At 27.5% G+C, this 25,982-nt stretch overlaps 1 protein-coding gene across 1 annotated transcript; it reads right to left on the reverse strand.

The window, feature by feature from the left end:
* Positions 1-741: 741 nt before the first annotated feature.
* LOC107445958 (mitochondrial disaggregase) lies at positions 742-25,955 on the reverse strand. Its single transcript, XM_043042756.2, has 16 exons — positions 25,316-25,955; positions 24,601-24,652; positions 23,101-23,187; positions 22,706-22,809; positions 21,700-21,828; positions 19,158-19,255; positions 16,799-16,913; positions 15,310-15,387; positions 12,657-12,712; positions 12,526-12,570; positions 8,802-8,963; positions 7,031-7,187; positions 6,867-6,940; positions 4,756-4,875; positions 2,801-2,905; positions 742-1,028 (listed from the first exon to the last, which is right to left on the reverse strand). The coding sequence occupies exons 1-16, from the start codon at positions 25,554-25,556 to the stop codon at positions 822-824; spliced, it is 1,830 nt and encodes a 609-aa protein (XP_042898690.1). The 5' UTR covers positions 25,557-25,955; the 3' UTR covers positions 742-821.
* Positions 25,956-25,982: the final 27 nt, after the last annotated feature.

Genomic DNA, 25,982 nt, shown 5'->3' on the forward strand with positions numbered 1-25,982 from the left:
GGTGTGATTAGTTAGTTTTCAAAAGGATTTTCATTTTTCTCTTGCTAAAATATTAACGTCTCAAATGTCTTATATTTTCATCCGTATTTTAGCTTTAATCAAAAATTCATTGGCTTTTTTTAAAAATATATATATATATTTTTGGTTCAATCAAGTCAGGTAAGCTAAGGCAAAATGAATGTGGGATAAAAATTGAATTTTTAGTTTGAAAGACATCTGAAATCATGTACTTAATTTGTTTTAAGTTTCACTATTGTAACTTATTTTTATAAATAATGAAGGATCAATGGGTATCTTGCATCTTTTAGATTTAAAAAAACAGATTTCTACGAAAAATAATAGCAGTCTAAAAATTATTTACTGAGCAAATTGCTTAATTAGTGTAAATCTAGACTATCATAAATTGGCCACTATCAATAATCAATTAGCATCACTTTCCGTGTTAAATAATTTAATTAATCTCTATTTTGATGAGTTAAATTTCTAAAAACTCATTTTGCTTTTTCAAACAACAAAAAGTCACCAGGTAGGACAATAAATAAGAAGAACTTGGAATTATTTTAACTGTCCTTATATGGCTTTCAGATTGTATAGTGTTGTTTAATATTGATTTATTAGTTATAAACTTTTTTTTCATCCTATACTAGGAATAAGCCAGTTTATAAATATTTTTGAATTTAAAAAATAGCATATAAATTTCAAATTGTTAACCAAATCCCAAATAAATTGATTGTACAAACATTATTTAACATTTTTCTTTTATTATTTAAAACATACTTTCTGTACAAAATAAATTATATGATACAATATGGAATCTAGTTTCATGAGTAATTAGTACTTAACAAGTCTTCATTAAGTGACTGGTCTTTTGACTTGAATTGTAAACTAATCTTATAAGCAACTTTGTTTGGTTCTTTATTATCTAGGGAAGCATCATTTACTTCAACAGATATATGAACAGAACTACCTTTCTTTATCAGTTGCTTCTCATATGCTTCTGCTAAAGGATTTATTACTCGTCGCTCCACCTAATGATAAAAAAACAAGTATCAAAAAAAAAACTCATCATTAAAACTTATTAATTTTGAAATTCTAGTGCATTGTTTTATTTCAAAGTGAAGAGCTATTTTGCAACCTTGACAATAATTACTGTGCACAAAGTGCTATTTCCTCAAAAATATACTCTACTTGTTCTACTACTTTCTACTTTTTGTTCGAAAGAAAACTAAATCTGACACTCAGGAGAAATGTAAAAAAGAGATGGGCTTACTAAGAGTTTTTCTGGGTCAGGGAGACGGCATTTGCTTAAAGAACCCAAAGAATTTGCCTCTAGACTTGTATTTAGTAATATCACACAGTAATAAAGTTACTCATTTTGATAATTACATTGTTTTTGAAACATAAATTTTTAATAAGAAAACAATTTTTTTATTCTCTCAGTGTTCAACATAATTTCCCATGGTACTAACTAAGTTGTAAAAAACTAGCTAAATATTAACTAAAATCTACTAAACAAGAGTAAAATTAGCTACAATTGACTAAAAAAGAGTGAAGAACATAGGCTATACTAAAAAAAACATAATATGTTAGTAAACATCGGTCGATGGTTTTCCAGAGTCATGAAGTTATTCCTCTATAGTTTTTTGTTGTCAAGAGATCAAAAATAATCTTGTATTGTTATTTAATAAGTTATGTTTTCTACACATAATTAAATAAATTTTCTTATTGTATAAGGGTTAACAAATAACTTGTAACTATCTGAAGGATTGTCACAAATTTAATTATTAAAAAATATTCATGGGTACACAAAGCAATAACTGCACAAATGATAAAAATATTTACATAATAAGTGAATTCCTTGATCATTAAATTTTTTTTCTTTTTAAAAAACTATAAAATTTACAATAGTAACGTGAGTATAATTCCTATTTACTTAAGTCTATTCGACTTATATATTGACTTGACTTCAGTTAGTTAAAGCAAGAAAAAATGGATAGTAAAAATGACTGAGAAACACTAGGAAATGTTTAAAAATCGTAAAATAAATTACAAGATATGTTTAAAATCAATGTTTCTAAATTAAAAAAGTGTATCTGAAAATAAGTAGAAGTTATACCTTATGTCATATTGTTTGGTTTACCGGTAAATAAAGGTAGAATCTTGAATTTTTTTTTTTTAAATTTACAAACCTAAGACTCAACTTTAATTAGCTTAGATAAGTAAATAAATAAAATAAAAATAAAATTCTTTTAAATTTAAGACAGTAAAGATGCCGTTAAATATTTTAGTATCCATTACACAATTACTTCATGATACGCTATACTGAATGAAAAATTTACAAGTTTTTTGTACACCTGATAAAACATAGAATGTCTTTAAGTAGTGAATAGAATCTACCATAATATACTGAACTTTCTTGTGTGAAAAGCAAAATGCAGTAAAATATATCATTAGAAAAATGAGAAATAAATTTGTCAAATGTAAAACTTTTTGGTAAAAATTTCTCTATGTTGTAGTGAATTAACAATTGTGAATTAACAGTGAATTAACAAAAAAATATCCACACTCAATTTCAAGTGCTATATTAAATTCTTTGTCTTTTATAGTTAAAATTTATATGTAGTAATAATCAAAACAATTCTAAATCAAATTTATTTTACTAAGAAACAAAGCATAGCAAAAATATTTCGCAACTACTTTAAAGATAAGAGAAATATTTAACGAAATGAAGAAAAGTTTGCAGCCATGGGCCGTATGATTCATTAAACGAAAAACAAAATTATAAAATTAAGTGTATTACCTCATGCTTTATGGAACGAGCACCATAGTGAATATCATAGCCTTCACATAAGGTTTCAAGTAACATTTCATCCCATGACAAATCTATTCCATGTCTTTTCTTAGCCTAAAATCATTAAGCAATAGTTTAAGTATATTTTAGCAAAATGAAAAAAAAAAAGAATCTTTAGCAAGTTTATAACAAAGATTTGGACATTTAAAAAATTGATCATGTAATACTTGTATACAATATATTAACTTTTATTCCTTTGGGATACAATATCTTTTAAATTTATGAAGGTAATATTTATACATCTGAGTTACTCTAAAGTATTCATAATCTCAAAGTCTTATTGGGACAGTTGATAAGAATGCCTGATTAATAAAAAATCTATGAATTTAATGAGCTATAATATTTTTCAAACAATCAGACAGCTTTAAAGGGATGATAAAATTCTTTTTTTCTTCTTCATTGCTTTATTATTTTTATAGTGCTAATGCTTTAAAATTAACATATTTTCATAATACATTAAGTTAAAAAGCAATTAGTTTGGACAGTCGTCATTACAACTTGGAATAATTTATAACTTTTTAATTTGTCAGGTTGTTGATATTTTATAATGTAAGCAAATTATATTTTCTGTAAGTTCTCATCTCATTGAGACTGTGTGAAATCTGGTCCACTTTTGGTGGGCAACCTTTTTCAATTACCGAACTTATAACTGAACCGATTCCTAAGCAATGCAGTGATAAGATAAAATTTTTTGGTTTTCATTATTTTTTTCAAATAAAAGCTAACAAAGAAATCAAAAAAGTAAACATTAAATAACATAAACTGTGATGTGTGTGAATGAGAAATTTGTGTATGAGCAGAAACTGTCCATCGAGTGATGTAGTTCGTTTTGAAGATAGTAAGCGGAAATTAGGTCCTATCTGAAAGAGTTGTAATAGAATTATTTATGATTGTTATGTTTTATATAAATGGTTTTTTATTAGTATTGTCAAGCCTAGTTAGTAATTAAGAGTGAAATACACTACAATAGCAAATATTTTTAATAATTTATAATTAATTTATTCTTTCGAGAAATTTTAATAACTGTTAGGAATGTAAATATATCACGAAACAGTAGTGAGTTTCATTTAATGTTATGAAAATGAACACACAAAATTTAAATGTAATAACGAACTTACTTAACAAGAGATCTGATTCGGAGAATGTCATTAAAATTTTGTAACTCAAGTAAAGAAAGAAAAAAATATACAGTAGGGAACCGATTATCCGGAACGATTGGGACCATCGCTATTCGGTATAACTGATTTTTCCGGTTTACTGAATCGCTACAAAAAGCGTTTTTTTTTATTGTTAAACCCAACTAAAAAAAAATTATTTGGAAATAATCTTAAAAAGAAGAAAAAACAATGAAGTACTACACTAATGATTATTTCCAAAATGATGGTAAGGTAAAAATCTTTCAAAAAAGAAAGAAAAATCCTAAAATCTTATGAGGAAAAAAAATTTTTTTTTTCAAAATGGCGGGAAAACTTATCGAATTTCATTCCGGTATTTTGGTTTTCCGGTTTTCTGATTTCCGGATAACGGGTTCTGTACTGTATTTTAACCATACTCTGCCTTTTGTGCATACAGGCTATTAACAACAAGGAAGTTCACTGTCTTTAGAATAGCAAGAACTAAATTAAAAAAAAAAATAATAATATGCTAAAAATATCACAAATTAGTTATGTTATAAAAAAACTATAATTTAAATTTATTAAAACTGACCGAGTATTTTGTTATTGGGGAATTTTTAAACAAATTTCTTCTAAATACACAACTTTTTCATTGGACAACAAAAAAGAGAGGAAAAAATATTTTGGCAAAAGAAGAAACATACAAAATAAGGCTTTTGTTGTTTAAATGTCTTTAGCCTTTCATTAAAGCTCAGTCAGTTATAAAGTAAATAACAATACTTAACCTACACTTTCTGTCCAATGTTCCAATTCCTTTTGAACTAATTTTAACAATTCTGACTTAGAGAAAGGTAGGAAATAAACTATTTCATTGATTCTTCCTAAGAACTCATCTCTTTTGAAATGCCTCTAAAAAAGAAAATCAACTTCATAAAATAGGAATTGTCCAATAATAAATTAAATTCAAACAAATAAAGGTACCTGGAATATTATACTCTAAAAAAAAAATAAAGAACACAGTAAGTTTAAATCAAAAAGTTATGCTTAATATATAATTATCTTCCTTATTGAAGTAAATGCAATAAATTATTAAAAATAACAGATTATTTAAACAAAATGTTAGTAAATAAAGTTACTTGAATAAACTAATTTGATTCTTTCTATTCCTAAAAACAACAATTCTATAGAAATACCTTCAGAAAAGAAAAGAAATTTCATTTAACTGGAATTGTCAAGGTAAAAATCAAATTCAAATATAAAAAGGTATCTGGAATATTATATAGGAAGAAAAATGTAAAGTACAAATCAAGAAGTCAAGGGTAGACAGCAGCTTTACAGCAAAGCTTATTTTTTATTATTATTTTAATGTGTGCCTAATATGTAGTTTTTTACTTATTTAGAACATTGATTTTTTGAAAGTGTTTAGCTATCATTCCAAGTTGAAAAATTAATTGCATTCTTAAATTTATTTTAAGAGCTCTCAATAGTATATACACTATCTGGCCATTAATGACCGGACACCCCTCATTTCGGATAGATGAGGTGCTAGTATCAAGTCAGTAGGGCGTGAGGCCGCCACGCGCCCGAATCACAGCTTTAACCCTTCTAGGAAGGCTGTCCACTAGGTGTTGGTACTCGGCGGCAGGTATTGCCCGCCATTCCTCCTGTAACATGGCGAAGAGTTGAGTGGTGGTTTTGGGGCGTTGTGGTCTGGCCCTCAACCGGCCCTCCAACTCATCCCAGAGATGCTCAATTGGATTGATGTCTGGTTTTTGGGATGGCCAGTCAAGCTCTTGCACCCCCATTTCATCAAACCAGTCCGTGATGGCATGTGCTTTATGAATGGCAGCGTTATCGTGTTGAAACACAAACGGGCCATTACCGAACTGTTGCCACAGAGCGGGAAGCGCCGAATTATCCAGGATGTCTCTATACCCTTCTGCGTTCAGGGTTCACGCACTAACACCAAAGGTCCAAGGCCAAACCATGAGAAACAGGACCACACCATAATTCCTCCACCACCGAATTTCACAGTGGGGACAATGCACTCCGGTAGGTACCGTTCTCCGGGCATTCGCCAGGTCCACACCCGTCCATCAGAGTGCCACAACATGTAGCGTGACTCATCACTCCACATAACGCTTTTCCATTGCTCTACTGTCCACTGGTGACGTGCTCTGAACCACTGAAATTGGTGGCAGGCGTTTGAGGGAGAGATGTTTGGCTTATGTGCTGCTGCTCGTCCATGGAATCCTTGTGAAATCAGCTCCCGACGAATGGTACGTGTACTGGCAGCACTGCCAAATGCAACCCAGAAGTTGGTAGCGACAGTGTCACACAACATTTGTCGGTTTGCCTTCACTACACGTCGAAGAGATCGTCGATCCCTGTCAGACATTATTTTGGGCTTACCGGGTCGGGACTGCGGTTTTATCACTCCCTCTCGTCCCCATTTCAGCACGACGTCACCAACTGTTGACCGTGGTACCTGAAACTTGTCGGAGATGGCACGTATGGAATGACCAAATCGGTGGGCGCCTATGATCATGCCACTTTCCGCCTCATTCAGCTCTCGCCGTTCACTCATTTTCATTGTTAACGCTCGTATGGCCGTCGCCTGCTTGCGAATGATCTTTCCCCCACCACAGGTTCCGTATTTATTCCGCCAGGACGAGTCCACCTGCCGTTGAAGGGGTGTCCGGTCATTAATGGCTAGATAGTGTAGACATAAAAAAATATAATTTTTAATGTGCTCTAATTTAAGATGAAGTTTTAAAAAAAGTGAAAATATTCTTTTAAACATTATTTTTATACTTTTTTCTTTCTTAGCAAGTTCTCTTTTTGAAAGTTCAGCAATGTTTAACAATTTCATATAAGTGATTGAAACAGATACGACATACCTTTAAAATGGGATAGACAATATTTTCTTTAAATTCTTTAGATATAGTGACTTTTTCAATCATGTCAGTATTACCTTCAATATAGAAACAAATATTCATTTAAATTTCATTTTGAACTCATGCGATACATTTAAATATTGTATATATATTCCAATTATGCGAACCTTCATGATCACCGTATCTTTGTTTTGCAATTTCTGCTGCTTCGGCCCTCAAGTGAATCCCATGCCTAGCAATTTCATTGCTTGCTAAATTTGAAGTCATAATAAAGATAGCATCCTTGCATTCAATCGTTTTTCCTTTACCATCAGTCAAGCGTCCCTATAAAACATCATCAATATTTTTAAAATAAATTCTTGTGCATTTTGAATGATTATAATAGGACTTCCATAATATTTAAGTTTTAATCTTTATATAAATTCACAGAAACAGATCTCTTACTAATTCATTCAATGTAATATGTGGTAATATAAAAGAAAAATCTATTTATTAACTTAATTGTTTAAATAAAATAATGTGCTTTGTTAAAAAAAGAAGGTAAAATTTTTTAACATTATTTTAATAGTTTTTATTTTTAATAAAATTTGTAATAAAAACTATTTATAACATCAAAGATTGTTAAACTAATTAAAATGAAGCTGGTCAAAGATAATATTCTTAAGTACATTGCTACATATAAACAAAATTCAGACACTTTATTCAGAATGAAGTGTCAGGATTCCGTTTATATGAGCGCTGTTTTGTTAATATGAGTGTTTATATTTGTGCCAATTATAATAAGCAATTTACTGGTTATTTAAAAATATTAAAGCAATTTTCAAGCTTTAAATAAGGAACCACCATCATAAAATTCTACGTGTAACTCAAGAAAATGCAAGTTCCATATATAATTATGAATTACTAAAATTTTTTGGGTTTGTGTTTCACGGAAAATTTAAAATGACTAAATTTTTTATCTTAATAATTTTAAATAAAATCAATAATAACTTGATCAAAAAGTTAAAAAAAAATGTTTGAAATAATACTTTATGAATTTAATTGTACTTATCAATTACAAAGAATACATGGGGTTATTGTGGTTTCATGAAAAAATACCTGAAACTTAAGTCGGAAAAAAGTGTGAAAAGGGACCGAAATATTGAGGTTAATATATATTTGCAGTTAGGAAATCATAATTTATAATTGATATTATCCTGTTTATAATTTTTATGGATGAATAATTGATAAATTTCTTTTAAGTCTTTCCGTGAACAAGAACCATAATGTCCAATTCATAAATCGCATTTAAATGTACTGTGATATGTTATTTGTAAATCGAATTAATAACAGTGTTTTAATGCACTCTCTTTAAGGCTATTATTAACAAGTTTTGTCCTTCATCATAGATTCAATTGCATGAAAATTAAAGAGATAATTAGATATTAAAATAATTAAATAATAAGACATTAGACAAAATAAAACCTTTGTGACGGCTACTACCAGTTTGAAAATAAATCAGAGTGGTGATAACAGCAGCAAAACTATTAATTAAAAACAACACTAAAGATTTGAAAATCAAAGGCCCTCAGCTGCCAAAATTATTAGCCAAATATTTTAAAGCTTTACGAAGAAAAATCAACCTCAAATGCTGGTCCCTCATTATCATATCTTGTTTTAATTAATTATTATATCCCTCTAATGGTGAGATGATTTATAATCTCTTAATAACCAAGTTTTGTTGTAAATACTCAGTAAACAAAAGTATTAACTCACATTTTTATAGTGACAATATGTTAACTTGACAGGTTTATTTAAAAACTAAATATATCATTTTTTTACTTACATATTTTTAAAAAAAAAACATTTTTAAAAAATTTGAAACAGTTTTTTAGCATTGAATAAAATAGTAATCTCAAAATGTAGACACTGAAGCAAGTTAAATAATTAAAGTGTCACCTCGTCAAATAGTTGCAGTAAAACAGACAAGACATCAGGGTGGGCTTTATCTACTTCGTCAAACAGCACAACAGCATTTGGACACTTTTTCAACTGCTTTGTCAATTGACCTCCTTCATCATGACCAACGTAACCAGGAGGTGAACCTATCAACTTAGCAACCTACAATCCCAAAACTCAAATAAACTTTCTTCATAAACAAATTTATTAACAATTACTTATAAAATAAATTAAGGTATAGAAATTTGTTTATTTTTACATTGTAAATAAAATATATCATATTAAATCAAAATACAGTCAGTTTTCAACATTATGAAAACCAGAACATAGAGCGAAAATAGTCCTCATATTGAGATTGCACAAAAATATCACAGATGTTAACCCATAGAAAAAATATGCTAGATTAATTTTAACAAATTAAGGTTTTTCTTTAATATTTTGATAATTATCTGGATAACTGATAATAAAGCAACTTTTTTATGTTAACATGCACATTTAAGTACCTTTCAAAATAATGCTTTATAGGTGGAAAATTATTAAGCTGGTTCAGATCAGCCATCGAGAGAGAGATAGCTCATAAATACCAATAAATATGTGAAGATAACTATAAAAAAAATCCTATTATTTAATTTAAAAATAAATTTATAAGCGAACTAAGAATTTCTAAAATAAAAAAAATTAAATTTTCAGTTAAGAAAAGTAAGATTGAAAAATTTATTTTACCTATGATAGAAATTGTCACCGATTGTGACTGCATTCATTTAGCCTAATGAACAAATATGAGACTTTGACTCTGTAATATATATTTTTGATTATTAGTGTGAAGTAATTTAAATTTCCTTAACTTTCTGATTACAAATCACAAATGCTAAAGATAAAAATATGTAAATATGTCGCTTTTCCTTCATTCAAAGAAAATGTTTTACATTTAATGTGCAGTGGTACACAAAAGAAACACTGGTTTAAATAATTTCTTTGAAACTTTTACTGATTAGAATTAGGTACTTAATTTTGATTGAATAGACAGTTCAGTGCGGAAGTTCTATTGGGCAGTGAAATAACAATGCATCTATAGAACAAACAGGACTTCATGTATTATAATGAAAACATATTTATACACTTTTGTTATTTTAAAACTCATAATTTATAAACTGCCAGTATTTTCTAGCATATAAAACAGGGTTCCCACTCAATTTCAGAAAAAAATTTCCCTTAGTTTTCCAGGAATATTAAGAAAGTTTCAATGAAAATTCAGACCATATTTTACACATACCACACAATTTTTTCATTAGAAGACTTTTGATTTTTTATTTGTTACGTCAAGGATGAGAATAAAGATGAGAGCATAAAAGTTTCAATAAAATATGATATTTTTGCATCAAATTTTTGTAACAGATTCTAGAATTATTTAACTCAATAACTGATTAGTATTACTGACAATCCTGAGACTGGTTATTTTAAGGTATGACATAGGAATCTTTCAGGCTTTTGTGAAAAATTGCAATTTTTCTGCTTTTGAGAGTCAAAACAAAATTCACCGACTATTCCAAGTTTTTCCTGTTCTCCCTGACTAGTGAGAGTCTTGTATAAATAAGCCCAAGCACTTCTAGTCTTATTATCTAGATGTACAGTGGCATATTTTTAAAATTAAAAAATGGATAATTTGAAAATTATTTAATTTAAACAAGTACTGATTAACCCAGAATTTCTTAATGAGTAAATATTAAAATTTTCAGTGAAATCAAATGTTTACAACTATTTTCGTTTTCGTTCAAAAGAAATCAGCAAATTTTTGTAACTTATCATTTCTTGAGAAATAATAGTAAGTAAGCAAAGATTAAGAACTTGAAAAAAGTTAACAAAAGAGCTGAAGTTTATTTTGAACAGTAATGGAAGGCTGCCTTCTAGTCATTACTTACTAGTGCAACTCCAAGAAAATACTACAACAGATATAAAATGAAAAATATTGATCATCATCAAAAATTATTAATAAAATACATCTATTACAGTCCAACTTCTATTTAACGAACTTCCATTTTGCGAATTTCTCTATTTTGCGATTTTTTAAGAAGAACCACGAACATTTTGGAAATTTTTTCGTAAAATAACTTCCAAATAGTGAAGTGAATTTTTAGATTCACTTTTCTTATTTCCCAAAATATTTCGGAACATTTTAAACTTGTTAACGCATTTTATGGGAGAAATGATCTGGAATGGATTTTTGCAGCCACTTAACTTTTAGAAAAAGTGGTAAAATCCCTTTCCCTTTTTGTTTGCATTTCATATAGGTATCCATGCCAAAAATCAATTTATGAGAAAGCATAACAGAAATTTCTAATACATCGAACTATGATATTACAGACTGTACTATTCGTAACAATTTTGCTAAGCTGGATTCTTAGTCAGTGAGGAGAATTTGGAAAGTGCAGAGGACAAAGATGACATTCCTTTAGAAGAACTTAAAGAAATGTGGGTTCAGATAAGAGAGAACCACGAAATTAATTTTGATGTACTGATTAATGATTTTCTTTTTATTGATTCTGAAGCTGCAACCATAGAAACATTAACTGAACTGGATATTTTGGACAGTGCAAAAAATAAAAGCAATACAGCAAAAAATTGTGAGGAAGACAAAGAAGATATGATGAAGAAGACACCAAACCTTCATATGATAAAATGATTTGAAACAATTCGATAGTAGATAATAATTTACACAATAAAGGTGTATCAATTGCTATTTTAATTATGTCTAGTGTTCATGAATTTAAAACCTGTTTTGTGTTGTTTCAATTGGTGTATTGAAACAACACAATTGAAGTTAACAATTGAACACAATTGAAGGATTTCAATTGGTGATTTTCTATTTAACGAATTTTCCATATAACAAACTTTTCATCGAGATTTAGCGACTTCATTAAATAGAGGTTCGACTGTACTTTCATCCCAACCAATTTATACAACAAAACTGGGAATGTGGTCTCTAAATTTGCTCGATTTTAAAGAGATACTTACGTATATCAAATTGCATTTTAAGAAGAAAACAACATATGTCTTTTATTACATATACGAAAAGTAATATGGCAATTCAAAATGATTTTTTATTGCAAAAAATAACTGTCATGAAATAATAACTAAGTAACACCAGCTAGTAAAATAAAGCTGCAATTTGTTCTTTGTATTTAGTTCATTTTTCAAAACAAAAATAACATATTACTATATTATTATTAAAATTTGTTTTTAAATTAATATTACTATTTTCGCTGCTGCAGTTTGTTAGGTAGTAAATTGATAGCAATTGAATATAATTGTCACAAGCTTAAAGAAAGCCTTAAAAAAATTTGAAAAATTGTAAATTTCATTCTGGAAATTTAAAGTTATTGTATCATAGAATGTACAACTTACTGTATGAAGTTAAATTTATGAAATAGAAACTTCTTAATAATATTTAGTTCTTTACTGCAAAAATAATACTCTAGCATATATATAGATAAATTTCATGACCAATATAGTTAATTTATGATAAATTTGCTTTGCATTTACTCAATGTTGAAATAAATTTATAACATAATAAATATGAATTGCTTTGAATAACATCAGAACATTTAAATTTTTTACTAAAATGGTAATTTTCTAAGTTGCAACCTATTAGAGCTTCTAATTTTTATGCATTAAAAAAGACAGTGTTATTAAATTTATTAAGTAAAAATATTTTTATATCACATACTTCGTGTTTCTCTTGATATTCAGACATATCCAGCCTAATAAAACCCTGAAAGAAAAATAAATGTAGCAATTCTTTAATTGTAGCAAATATTTCATTCAAAGAAGAAAATTAAAACATATTTAAGTACTTACATCTTTTTTTTCCTTATGTAAGTATTTAGCAACCTGCTTTGCAAGTTCTGTTTTTCCTGCAAATTCAGAAATCTTATATATTTTTCCACAAATATAAGACAAATACAGTTTTATTAGATAATGTTTTCTTTGAAAAATATGTCAACCATTGCTCTTAATAAGTCTCAAGGAATGCAAAAATATATTTTCTTAGATTTAAAGGACACATTAAAGACACATAGAGTTGATTTATTAAACTGAATTATAACTTTTGAAGTAACAGTTATTTATTTTTAGATTACCATTACATTATTATTTGCAGCTATTTATTTAAAACTAAAAATATTTATTAACGTTATTAATAAGGTTCACTCCAGCAAGGAAAATTTAGTGGTTCAATAGGATCACCTAGGTATTCAATTAGTGGTTCAAAAACTTAATATGGTAGACTAACTTTAAAAAAAATTGAATTTTAGAATTACATAATTCATGTTATGGTACACAACAAAAATTGTTAATTGCCATTTATAAGAGCCTAAAACTAATTAGGTTTATTAGCCCATAAAGATTGAATATTTATTAAAATTAATTGCAAAAATCTAAAATATTAGCGAATAGATTCAACATAGAGATTAAATGGCTAAGACCAAATAAATAAATGAGGAAAACAGAGAAAGTAATAGTTAACAAAATTAAAAATCTAAAAATTATAAAATATGAAATAAAGACAATTCTAAGAGTAAATGATTATTGCTGAACAATTATACTGTCAATAAGTGAATATAAAGTACAGCACAACATATAAATTTAATGTTTCAACATTTAAAATTGTTTTGTACCAGACATTTTCAGTTATTCCAATTGAATAAATCGCATTCGAATTCCATACAAAGGGTAGAACAATAAAATCGGTAGAATAATTTTTTTTTAAATGCATGGAATTAGGTGCCAAAAACTTTTTTTTGAAACAATTTTGCAAATTCCCAACATATTTCAAGTTTGTCACTGACTTTAGAAACATTTGGCGACAGTTGTCACTATACTGGTGTGAACCCTAGTTATTAAAAATACATTATTTAAATATGAAATAAAAAGCTAATAATTTATTGCTATGCAATATACAGAATGTCTACCAGGTCCCAAGAAAAAATCCCAACCCCTCACCAAATTTTAATGCCTTTAAACACAGATAACTCACTTGATATTTTAAAAAATAAAAATGTCTTATTTCCTCCAATTTATGCAATATTTTTACTATGGTTGTATTACGACTTGCAAATTTTGAATTTTAGTTAAAACTTTTTAATGTGCCTAATTTGCGTTGATTTCATCATTTCAAATTGTTTTATTGGTGGTTATTTACAATTTTTTTCCACCATTTCAATATGGGGTTTTTTTTCTTTCAAATTTCAAAATTTTTTAACATGATACTGATTTTTCAGCAATTACTTTTTGATGAGCTTGATTTCTGAAGATCGTATCATAAACCCCATCATCTTCCAAAAATGTTTATGCTTTTTCAAATTTTGTTGTTTTTAAAACGATATTATTACTCACGAATTGCAAATTTGAGCTATCACTTTTTGATGCTCTTGATTTGCGACAATTCCATCCACACATTTTTTTTATCATTTCATCAAATCTTTTAATGTATTCTAATAATTCTCAAGAAATCAAATTTATAAACCTTAAACTTCTTAAAATTCAATAACCATATGGATAAAATTTGATTTGATATTAACTATTCTGAACTACATTTTGAACGAACTCTGATTTAACTACATTTTTAATAAATCAGTTGTAGTTAATTGAATAAAATTAAGTTTCTTCGAGCACTAAATCTATTAATATTTCTGATAACTAATATTACAGTTTAATATACTCCATAAATTGTGGCGTCAAGAAGCTGGGTACCAACTTGCCTGGGTAGTAAAGGCGATTCATGTACAATATCGATCACATTGACGCCATTTTGTCCTTAGTCATAAAATTGTACAGACTTAACTCCCATGATCCCACTATTAATGTAAAATCCTCTTGTGGGAAAGCTTAATTAAACTGAGAAATATTAATTATATTTATGAGATTGTGGCATCCCAGTGGTTAGAGCATCAGACTTTGGACAGGAGGAGACGTGATTTGATTCTCTAAGGCATTAAGACTTACCAAGTACATGCAATATACTGTACTATGGAATCGAAAGCCCTGTGGTCAGTCGCTGAGTTGTACCATGGATATAGGGACCTTGAGAAAATTTCTTGTCTTTTCAGATCTATGTCTAAATTGTGGAAGTAAATTCACAAATGAGTGACGCTGCCATCTGTTCAGTGGGATCTGAGTTAAGTCGCTCTTTAACCCTAGAGGTGAGCTCTTTTCAAAAGAAATGCATGCCTTAATGACCTAATTTGTAAGGCCAATGACTGTCACGCCTTGCTTGTCCAAGTGTCATTAGAAGCAACAACACAGACTAATTCAAAATTTAAGTTCTTTAAAAATTTATAAAAGTATTATCAAATTTAGTGATAAGCCATTTAAGAAAACTGGTTTATATAGCATAAAAATTTTATAATAATGTTAGCATAAAAAATTGATAACCAGGTCAATTTCTTAGTTTAAATTCCATTTCTGCAAAATTTTAAGACCATAATTTTGCATAGTTTTTAGAAAGGCTTACCTATTCCCGATGATCCCATAAAAAGAAATACTAAAGGATGATCTTCATCAGTCCAGCCATTTTCCTTTCTTCTAATAGCTGTAAAATTTTATTTATTCGAATTTCAAGTTCATAATCACACAAATTATAGAAGTCATCATAAACTCTCAAATAAATTTTTTGATCAATAAAATGATCATGTGACTTGCAATTTTAATAGCAGCGAATTTCGCTATTGACATTCCAAATCTTTTATATTTCCCTTTTTTTCATTTAATAAATGCAGGCATCACCATAAGGTGATGAAACTTACATCGCCCTGTTTTGAACAAACTAAAAAATCTCTAAAAATGCCCTTAAAATAAAAAGTAATTCTTTAAAAATTAGCAAGAATTTGAATTTAAAACATTATTTATTTCCAAAATTTGCATATAACATACAATTGCTTTAAAATATTTTTATTAATTCGTTAAAGAAGAGTTATAATTAGAGAAATTTTAATGCAATATTCAGGTAAGTTTAAAATTAGAGTTAACTGATTAAAAAAAGGATTAAGAAGGTAAGAAAATGAATTGATACCTACAAATAATTTTTGTAGACAAAATCAAAATAAAAACATAAGAAAAATTCCATTAAAGAAATGACTAAGCAAATGTTCTAAGAGAGTAAAAGAAATGCAAAGAGAGTAAATGCCATCAAAATCTGGGTCTTAGTTATCAAAAGGAAAGGAGAAAAGGGAAGCACTTTCTTCAATTTTGAAAGGAGCTTTGAGCAGAGGATAGGAGAAAAAAAAGAGTTGCAAATAATCGCGAATGTGTGACAGAAGCTAAATAAGACAAATATAAATAGAGGATTTTAAAATACTAAAAAGGCTAACAATTTTCTTCTTATTTTTTGAATTCTTATGATAACTTGTCTGACATTGAAAATTATTGACAATTACTCGTGTGATGCCAAAAAATGACATTTTCTGCTAGATAGCAACAATTAAAAACAAAAGAATAATATGAAAAGGTGAAAAAAAAATGCACACAACCAATATGGCATTCAATGTTTCTAACCATTTTCATCAATTGGAACAATATATATATATATATTATGTTTTATTTCTAAAAGGGTGAATAAAATTTATTTGGCTGGAATGGGGGGTGAGTTGTTTTGCACTAAATAAAATTTCCATTGTTGCACTATTGAAACAAAATACTGGTTCATAAAGAGTTAGCATATTCAGAATACTTTACATAGAATTCTGATAACATAAAAACTTCTCAAAGGAAAAAGCAATGAACAGCTAGCCTAGCAGGTGATGGGTCTATGATAATGCTATTCATACTCAGATATAAAACATAATTTAAAGTTTAAATATTTGCATTAAATTACAAGAAAAATTCCAATTTTTTTCAAGCTCTTTAACAACTTAAATAAAATTACATTAAAAGATTGCATACAATGAATATTGAAAAAAAAAAGCATTTTTGCTAATAAAAATTATCAATTACAAATACAATACCTGCTGAAACATTAGTAATAGCTCCCTCTTGACCAACAATATGTTGTTTTATTCGCTGTTCTAAAGGGAATCTTCTTCTTTCTGCAGCATCCACTTCTCGCTTAACTTGCTCATACTAAAATAAATTTAATACATACAACAGTTTGAAATAAAAACATGATACATTTCCTGCTTGAAGATAATGAAATTTGAATGATACATTATATTTTTAACTTTATCTATTGTACTGCATCTTGCCTTGTTATAACATTTAAGCTCCACAAATGCATTCCATATTTCCTCAAAATTTTAAATAAATTAAGCTATGGTAAAGTTATCTTTGAAAAAAACTTTAAAACAGAGAAATTTACATCCATTGTGTAATATTTGCCATATATATAATATTTGAATATATATTATATATATGGCAAATAAATTATATGTATATACAGTGAAACCTCCTGTTATGGACACTCCTGCAAAATGGACGCCTCTCAATACGGACATATTTTTAATTCCCCGGGAATCTTCTATGAATAAACCATTACGTACATTCTCCGCAAAGCGGACACTCCCGTAACCGGACGCGGACAGTCATTTTGGTCCTGAAACGTTGTTTTTTATCTCTACAAACCGGACACTACTTTTTCTAAATAAATTGCAAGCTAAAAAAATGCAAATTTTCACCATTTTTAAAGCATGTAAATAAAACTTTTTGCCTTATCCATAACTAAAAATAATTTTAAGCTATTTCACCAGCGAAAAATCAATCTTTCTCCTGTCACCTTGCCTTATCTTTGTAAAGAAAGGAGAGAAAATGGTACTGCACTCCTGAAATAATTCTGATCTTCTTTTGATCTTTTCATCTGGACCACACAGGTTATGAGACCCCTCAAGTTGAAATTGCTTTTCTCAATGCTTCTTCCCCATTGAAAATTTCTTTAATTTTCTTATCAATTTGAAGACTGTATTTGGGGTATACTGGGGTAAAAAAAAAGAAAACAGAAGTATAATCTTTGAGATGTTTATATAAATGAAACATTTATTCAGACACTTGATAGCTGATCAATTGTGAATAATCATCTCCATAGGTCCTCATGACTTACAGTTATGCATTACTTTTTTTTCTGTGAATCATAGGAGGTTTATTTTTCAAGAAGGTATTAACCATGTTCCCTATCAAATGATAAGTAGGTGTAAGGGGATGTGAACCTAATACAGTAAAACTTGTGTAAGTTGACCACTTGTGGTGCATTGTTTTAGTGGTCAACTTAGACAAGTGGTCAACTTATAGAGGGGGTGGGTCATTGTTTACTTTTTCGTTTCCTATATCATGTTGCTATATATTAAATTTTTTTTTTACTTGACTTTNCCCGTAAACGGACAACTCTCATAAACGGACAAATTTTTTGGTCCCATGAATGTCTGCTTAACGGAGGTTTCACTGTATATATATATATATATATTTATAACTAATCTCATAAGCATGAATTCAAATATTTATTTATGGGAAACATTTAAGTAACAACCATATTTTCCTCAGCAATAGGTGAAATGAATGATTTTACAAAAGTAAAATTTCATTAGTTTCTTACAGTTATTTTAAATTATAAGATTGTAATCATCTTATAATATTATTATGTATAAAGCATACTTTTAAAAAAATTGTATGTAAGATATTGAATTATTACTATTGCAGGATTACAGTCCAAAATGGATAGCTTTGTTGAGTTGCACAATGCATTAAAAATGATAAATTTTAGTTAAAAATAAACATTTATTTACTTATTCTAATTGTTATCACAAAATAGAAATAAATGAGCAAAAATAGAAATAAGACAATTTTTATTTTAACTAAAATTAATAATTTAATACCATCCTTTTGTGGTACAACAGAGGGAGATTTAAAGAAAATAACCCATGATAGTCGACGCTTTATCTATTAAAGAATGTTGATTTAATATGATTTTTCCTTTTTCTTTTTTTGTTTAATATTGAAGGTTGGAAACAAAGTTTTCTCCTTCTTACAGCGACAAAGAGAAGTAGTTATTAAAATAAGTTAGACAATCTATATAAAAAAAAAAGTTAGATTTCAAGTAAGCATTTGAAATTTTTCAGAAATATTTCTTGAAATTGAGAATTAACAAGAAACATATTCAGCCAAAATAGGATAAAATTAATGAGAGTGAATTACATATAAAACATGAAATGTGAGTACAACTTGGAGAAAAAAAATTCATTGATTCATAATAAATTCATGAAAAGATTTTTATAAACTTGACAGTTGTTAAATTTATTTTTAAAATGAATAAATCTCTCAAGGCTGATATATTTCTCTGAAAATTAGATATAAATGTAACTTGGAGGAAGTAAAATATACCTTTTTCATATAAGATTGTAACAATTCTCTCATCTCTTCATTATTTGTATAATCTATAGGTTTATGGTTAAGATCATTTGTTTTAAATGGATTTGCTCCTATAACAAAGACAAGAAATAAAATGTAAAATATTTTATAGCAGCAAATTCAGAGAGCGTGACAGATCATTTAGACTTTAAATAAAAACAAAATGTTGCAAAAGTAAACATGAAGCTATCGTTTAAGTTCATCATAAATTTAAAGCTCATTTTAAAGTATTGAAGTTAGGATTTCAAATAACTATTTACTACCAATCCTTAAAATATTGTTTCAAAGATTTCAAGATTCAAAGTGAAACATTTGAGGATTTACATAAGGCATATTCACATTACTGTTCTTTCAGTTTTCAATATTTACAATTGAGGTTGCTATTAGCAAATTTCTAATACAAAAATAAACATATACTTTTAAAGAAAATTATTGCTTGTTTATGTACTTTATTGTATTTTATACTTTAAGTTATACTATACCATATAATAGAAACAAACAAAAAAAAATATAACTGATACATCGTTTCTACAAATTATAGAAAGTTAGAGATTATACTTCAAGATTATTTAACTTTTAATTAAAAATATTTATAGAAAAAAAAAACACTAGAAAAATACAAATGTTTAAAAAAAACAGAGTTGTTGATACTACTATTAGTTTAATCATAGGATAGTTTTAAATACATAAAAATAATAAGTTTTAATTTAAATAAATGCAATAATAAATAAAATTTTGCACATTGTTTTATTATTAACAGATTTTGGTAGCACAGAGATTATTATAATAGCTTAAATAAAAAAACATTTGCTACACATTATTTTATATTATACAAGTAAGGCATGTGGCTTTAGATACAGTGATAAACAATAAATTAAATTTTTATATCTAAATAGTCTAGTTAAAAATTACTGTTAACTAATTAGCCAAAATTACTTAACAGCAATTAACTAAAAGCCCAAGAGTCTATGAAGTGAATATATTAAATTTAAAAATTAAATAACTGAATCAAGTGTCATCAAACAAAACTGCATTAAAAACATTAAATGAATGTTTAGGTCACAGAGTGTAAGATTACATAATTGTAAAAATTCAATTAGGTGTGTTAAGTGGAACAACATTGCAAAGCTATAATAACCAAGTCATCAATCGTTTAATAATCAGTTAGCAATAAGATATTACAACCATTAGCAAAGCAGTGTGTGCACAAAAGTATATTTAGAGGTTTAAATCACTTTTCTTATGCAAGATTTTGATATGACAACAAAATATTGTACTTTTTTAGCTTTATTTTCTAATTATGTCTTTAGATAAATATACAAATGAAGGCCTTGAGACAATATAGAGATAAGCCACATTTTTTCACAATTGTGTCATTTTTAAGTCAAACTGACTCCTTGTACTGTTTCCAGAGAGGTACTTATAAGTTTCTTGAATTTCTATTGAATGACAGCACAATACACAGAAACATTGTACTGGTATAAAAACCACAGTATTTTCCTCTAAAAACACTCTCCTGAACAATCTGAAAATGTAACTCATTATTATACTGTCAGAACTAATGTACCTAATTATTATACTTTTTATTTTAAATCCTTTGTTATGACTGTTATGGAATACAAATAGTCAGAGAGAGTAGTAGAAAAATTATTTTTTTCGCACTTATGTAGAATATATAAGACTATCTTGTTCTCAATTATAAACTTATGACTATGATTATCATAAATTTTGGTTTGTAAGCATCTTAAACAATAATTTTTAAAAGTGGTTAAGAAAATCTAGCTGCAAACTTTTAATTTTATTCTGAATTTTGAGCAGTATTTATAGTACCATACAGAGCTTTAATTATACATAATTAAAAGCAATATTTTATTAAAGAAAATATAAGTAAGAAAATATTTTAGATTGTCTTAACTGAATAGATTTCAAAAAATAACTAAGAATATTTTCTTTAAAAGTTATACAAATAGCATATAAAATGCTCAGTTAAAAAAATCAGTAATGTTTGGAAATAACAATCATCAATTTTTATTAATTAAAAGAATTCAGACAAAGCTAAATTTATAAAATAATAGATTTGAATTAAAGATAGTTACAAATAGATTTTGTTACCAAATGTATGCATTTACACAGTCTTTGATATTATGTTCATATTATATATGTTTACAGTCTTTGATATGCATTGATATATATTGATTGATTTGTTACAGTCTTTGATATACAGATGTGTATTTAATATACTTATTATTTTATAAACGAAAAAAAAAATTAACAAAAAATGCCTCCATTGCAAAAAACTCCTGAGTATGTCATTGCATTAATCAACTGAACAATACAAATTTTGCTGTTGAGGAAATCTTTTAAAATAAAGAATTTTAACAATAGCACCATAAAAACTATGATTTCCAATTTTAAAATCAAGTTTCCAAGAACTATAAAATTAATAATCAACTACAAATATCAAATGTTCTAATAGCAATACATAAATAATAAATTAAAATAATATAGTTTTTACCATGTTTCAAAAGAACTTCAACCAAATTGTAGTCATCCATTAAAACAGCATAATGCAAAGCAGTACAGTTACGAAATGAAGCTCTTAAGCTCAATCTTGGACTGAATTCTTCTTCTCTTGTGGACCAAACTTAAAGGAAAAAGTATGTTTTAAAAATTGACATACTATTACTAAATTTTAAATGACACAAATTTTTGGACAGTTACAAAGTATTGGGTTGTTCGGAAAGTCATTTGGTTTTTCGCAGTAGAAGACTTATATTTTTTTACTGTATGCTTAAGCGGCATAATTACTGTATATTTTGGTAGCTGATACAGCAGTGATGCACCAAACCAGTTTCAGCTAATTAAGGCGCAATAAAGATATTAAATAATCCAATCCGGTGATTAACAACTCGGGAGATCTCTAACACATTAAATTTGTCATATTCGGCTATTTATGATCATTTGAAAAGTCTACGATTTAATCTCATAACTCTACATGTGTTTTCCTCATGTTTTTACAGAAAGAAATTTTCGCCGTCACTTTGAAAATTGAAAATTACTTCTCAAATGTTAAGAGAATCATCCATTTTTGAAGCACATCATCTCTGGGTTTGAGGAGGATTAGATTATCTACAACAATGTTCCGAACTCTATAATTTTTTTCTTTAGACAGTAAAATCTTTACTTCCAATAAAGAGGTCGAAAATCACTTTCTTCGGTTTTTGCAGGCAAAGAACAAAAATTTTATGAGCAAGGAATCATGCTATTGCTAGGAAAATGGCAAAAGGTATTGAACCAGAATAGACAATATATGATTCAATAAAATATTCATGCACTATAAGAAAATCGCCTTTCCTTTTCATAGAAAAAAAAACGAAATTACTTTCCAAACAACTCAATAATAACTACAAACATAAAGACAAAAATTTGCACTTATGCCTACAATTATAATAATTGAAATATAGACCTAGAAGCATAAAAATTTACTAATAATAGAATGAGAGGAATTTTTTAATTATTACCTTCTAAAGAATGAACACGTTTTTCTTTTGCTACTTGATAGACATTGGAGAAATCATCCCCCAGATCAGGGTTAGCACCTAACTTAAGAAGTTCCTCCACAACTCTGAACATAGCAAAACAGAAAATAAGTTAAAATAAAATTTAAACCTTAACAATATATATAATAAATATAATATTATTCTGTTTATAATATTATTAATTAATGATAATAAAAAATTAAACGCTTGATTATTAAATTTCATGATTCGAAAAACAATTTTAAAAGTGTTTAGCTCTATACTTGAAACAATTTACAAAAACTTATGTAATGAATTTGTCGAGCTCTAATTTACATAATATTATTATAGTATGGCTTTCAACAAATTGATTAAACATTAAAAACTTTGATATTTACTTAGTTTTTCCATTAATTGCAGCAACTTGTAAAGCTGTCCAACCATATGAGTGTCTTTGATCAACATTGATGCCATTTGCCACTAATCTAATAAAATATAAATGAATTTTATAACAATATTTATAACAGTATTACAATATATTTAAAATACTGAAAGAAAAAAAAATGAAATTGTATTCTATATTTTTATTATTAACCTCGATTACATTGCTATAAATTTTTTAACATTACAAGGGTAATAAATAATCACCAAAAAGCCAAGAATATAAAATTGTTCCCTAAGTGCTAGTTTTTTATTGAATAGCATGAAACATGAGGAAGTAAGTAGTAGTCTTTTAAGGTTATTGAAAAAAAAAAAAAACTGGATATAAGAGTTAGAAGGTTAAAATAGAGAAACTGTACAAAATAATTAGTAGGTGTCATACTTCACAATTAAGGAAACAGCTAGTACACAGTGTTTTCCATAGGTGTTTTATCACTTAAGAAATAGTATTCTGCCAGAAATTTAAAATAAAAAAAATGAAGAAAAAATGATATGTCACATTGAGAGATAGCAAAGCAACATTTAATTTCTTTGACAAAAACCAAAATTACAAAATAGATATTTATTTTTTGCATCGAGAATTTTAGTGAGTAAATTACGCATAAGGTGTGCTAAGCTCAATTTTGGAATATATCCAGATGTTTCCAGAATATATATAGATGTTTTGAATTACATTTTTTAGTTACAACTGTTTAAATAAGATTAAACATAGTATAATTGATTTTAGCTTAAATACAATACTACTAATAAACTTCTTAATTGATTTTTTTAAAGGTGCCGTAAGTAAATTAATTTCATGTCAGCTGAAATTTTTTTTAAATGCAAATTCTAGATACTTACCATTTTTTCAAGTAAATTCAGCTATTTTATTTATAAAATTTTTATTAAATAAAAGAAATAAAAAAAGGCACTATTTGGTTAACCAGGTGTAAGTACATTAAGTGAGAAGTTATTTTATTTATAATTTTTTTTATTAAATAAAAGAATTAAAAAAACTTCACTATTTGGTTAGCCCAGTGCAAGCAAAAAGTCACCAAAAAGTGCAGTCCTCCGCTAACTTTTTATTTTATTTTTTTAAGCACAGAAAAATAAGAAGAAAAAAAAATATTAGTTGAATTTCCAAGCACTTATCTAATCAAGAAGTGTTAAAAAAAATTAAATTTACTGTTTTTAATTGGAGTCTTTATCGCTTGCACTGGCAAAATACAAAATTTTGTGTTTTCCAACGTAGCTGTTTACCCATCATATAATATATGCGTAAGTATAAAAACATGAGTGTTTAGCACAAAATGTCAACTTTGAAAATTTCATCTGCAAAATACATTTTACCAAAAATAAGTCTTTTTTGCATTGTATAATGCAAAATACTAGTTTGCTTTCAAGACATAAATTAAAATTATAACTTCAAGCAAATACAAGAATAAGATCAAATTAATGTAAACAGCAATTAAAGTTACCTTTTGATTTCTTTGACATCTCCTGTTTTAGCAGCTAAGAAAATTCTATCATCTATAAAAATTAATTAATTAGATTTTGTTAAATTCAAAATCAAATGAAAAAACATTTTAAAATTTTATAAAAGAAACTAAGGGAAGATTTTCAGATTGTGATTTGGGTCAGAATGATTTGTTAAGGCTTGGCAACTTCCCTACAGCGGCGGTCAAAGAGAAACTAAAGAAACGTCACATATTATGTGTTTAAAATAGTTTAGTTTTGACAAACAATAATCACAATTTTTGACAGGACTATATTGATGACAGACTCAAGAAATCCAATCAGATAAGTATACTGTATAAGTATATACCAGACATCATAATTCTGTTAAAATAAATAATTTATTGACCATTCTGAGGATATTTCTGTATTGTGATCTGTCATGCCAACTACAATCATCAAATAGATTTTAATTTTTTTGGCAAAAGACATAAAGATTATTTTTCCGGTTTTCCACAAATTATACCCTTTGAGTTGGTCCTTTTTTGTGGTGTTTTTTTATATTTTTTTAATAGACTATCGCGGATCGCGGCCTTGAAGTTGCCAAGACTTCATGATTATTCAGCTACGGAAATCTTCCCGTCATTCTTGCATCAAGGGTTATAAAGTTTAAACACAGAAAACTTATTAATAGATTTCATTTAGATAAACCATTACAAAAAAACAAAAATCAATTACCCCGGATTTTCTCCGCACAATAAGTATACAGAATTGCAAGGGCAGCAGTTTTCTTAAACCAAATTTCCCTTTCTGAGTAAAAATAATTTTTGTTTGTAAAATATTTTAAAGCCGGTTTACATTCACTTTTATATGTTAGATAGTAAGAAAAGTAGCGGCATTTATTATATTTTGTATGTTGCTTAGGAGCAAAGAAGTATCGTAGGCACCCAACTGTCGAATATAATTTAAGTTTTTTCATATTTTAAATCATTAAATAGAGCTTAAAATTGATTAGTATTTAAATAAATGTTCCAAAATATCATCAACATAGATTGTCAGTTTTTCCTATTTATTGCATCACTTGTACGAAAATATGGCTCACACTACATTTGTGTACTTGCTTGAGTTTCAATTGATACATAAAAGTTCTATAAGAAAAGCCTCATAAAAGATAGCAGGCCATTTTAAAAAACACAGGAACAAAATGCTTTCAAGTTCTTAAAGTCCTGATCCAGCTTTCATTAATCATAATTACAGTCAGCAAGAAATTTTGTCTTTAGATTAAAAGTCCTTAAGAAAAAATTATATTTTTAAAATGTTCGGTTTTACTTTTGGTTTCATTTTCAAAGTATTTGCATAAAAAATTAAACCTGACATCAGTGTCATGCAATTTTGCTTTATTTAA

The sequence above is a fragment of the Parasteatoda tepidariorum genome, chromosome 5, assembly GCF_043381705.1.
Source record: "Parasteatoda tepidariorum isolate YZ-2023 chromosome 5, CAS_Ptep_4.0, whole genome shotgun sequence".
Lineage (NCBI taxonomy): Eukaryota > Metazoa > Arthropoda > Arachnida > Araneae > Theridiidae > Parasteatoda > Parasteatoda tepidariorum.

What these genes read in the sequence shown, in the direction of transcription:
- LOC107445958 (XM_043042756.2), bottom strand. Translation starts at nt 25,556, where the DNA reads ATGAAAAAACTTAAATTATATTCGACAGTTGGGTGCCTACGATACTTC. An exon ending in TATTACTAATGTTTCAGCAG is followed by an intron (nt 15,388 to 16,798) that starts GTATTGTATTTG and finishes AAAATTTTACAG; the next exon opens with CTATTAGAAGAAAGGAAAAT. An exon ending in AAGATACGGTGATCATGAAG is followed by an intron (nt 6,941 to 7,030) that starts GTTCGCATAATT and finishes TCTATATTGAAG; the next exon opens with GTAATACTGACATGATTGAA.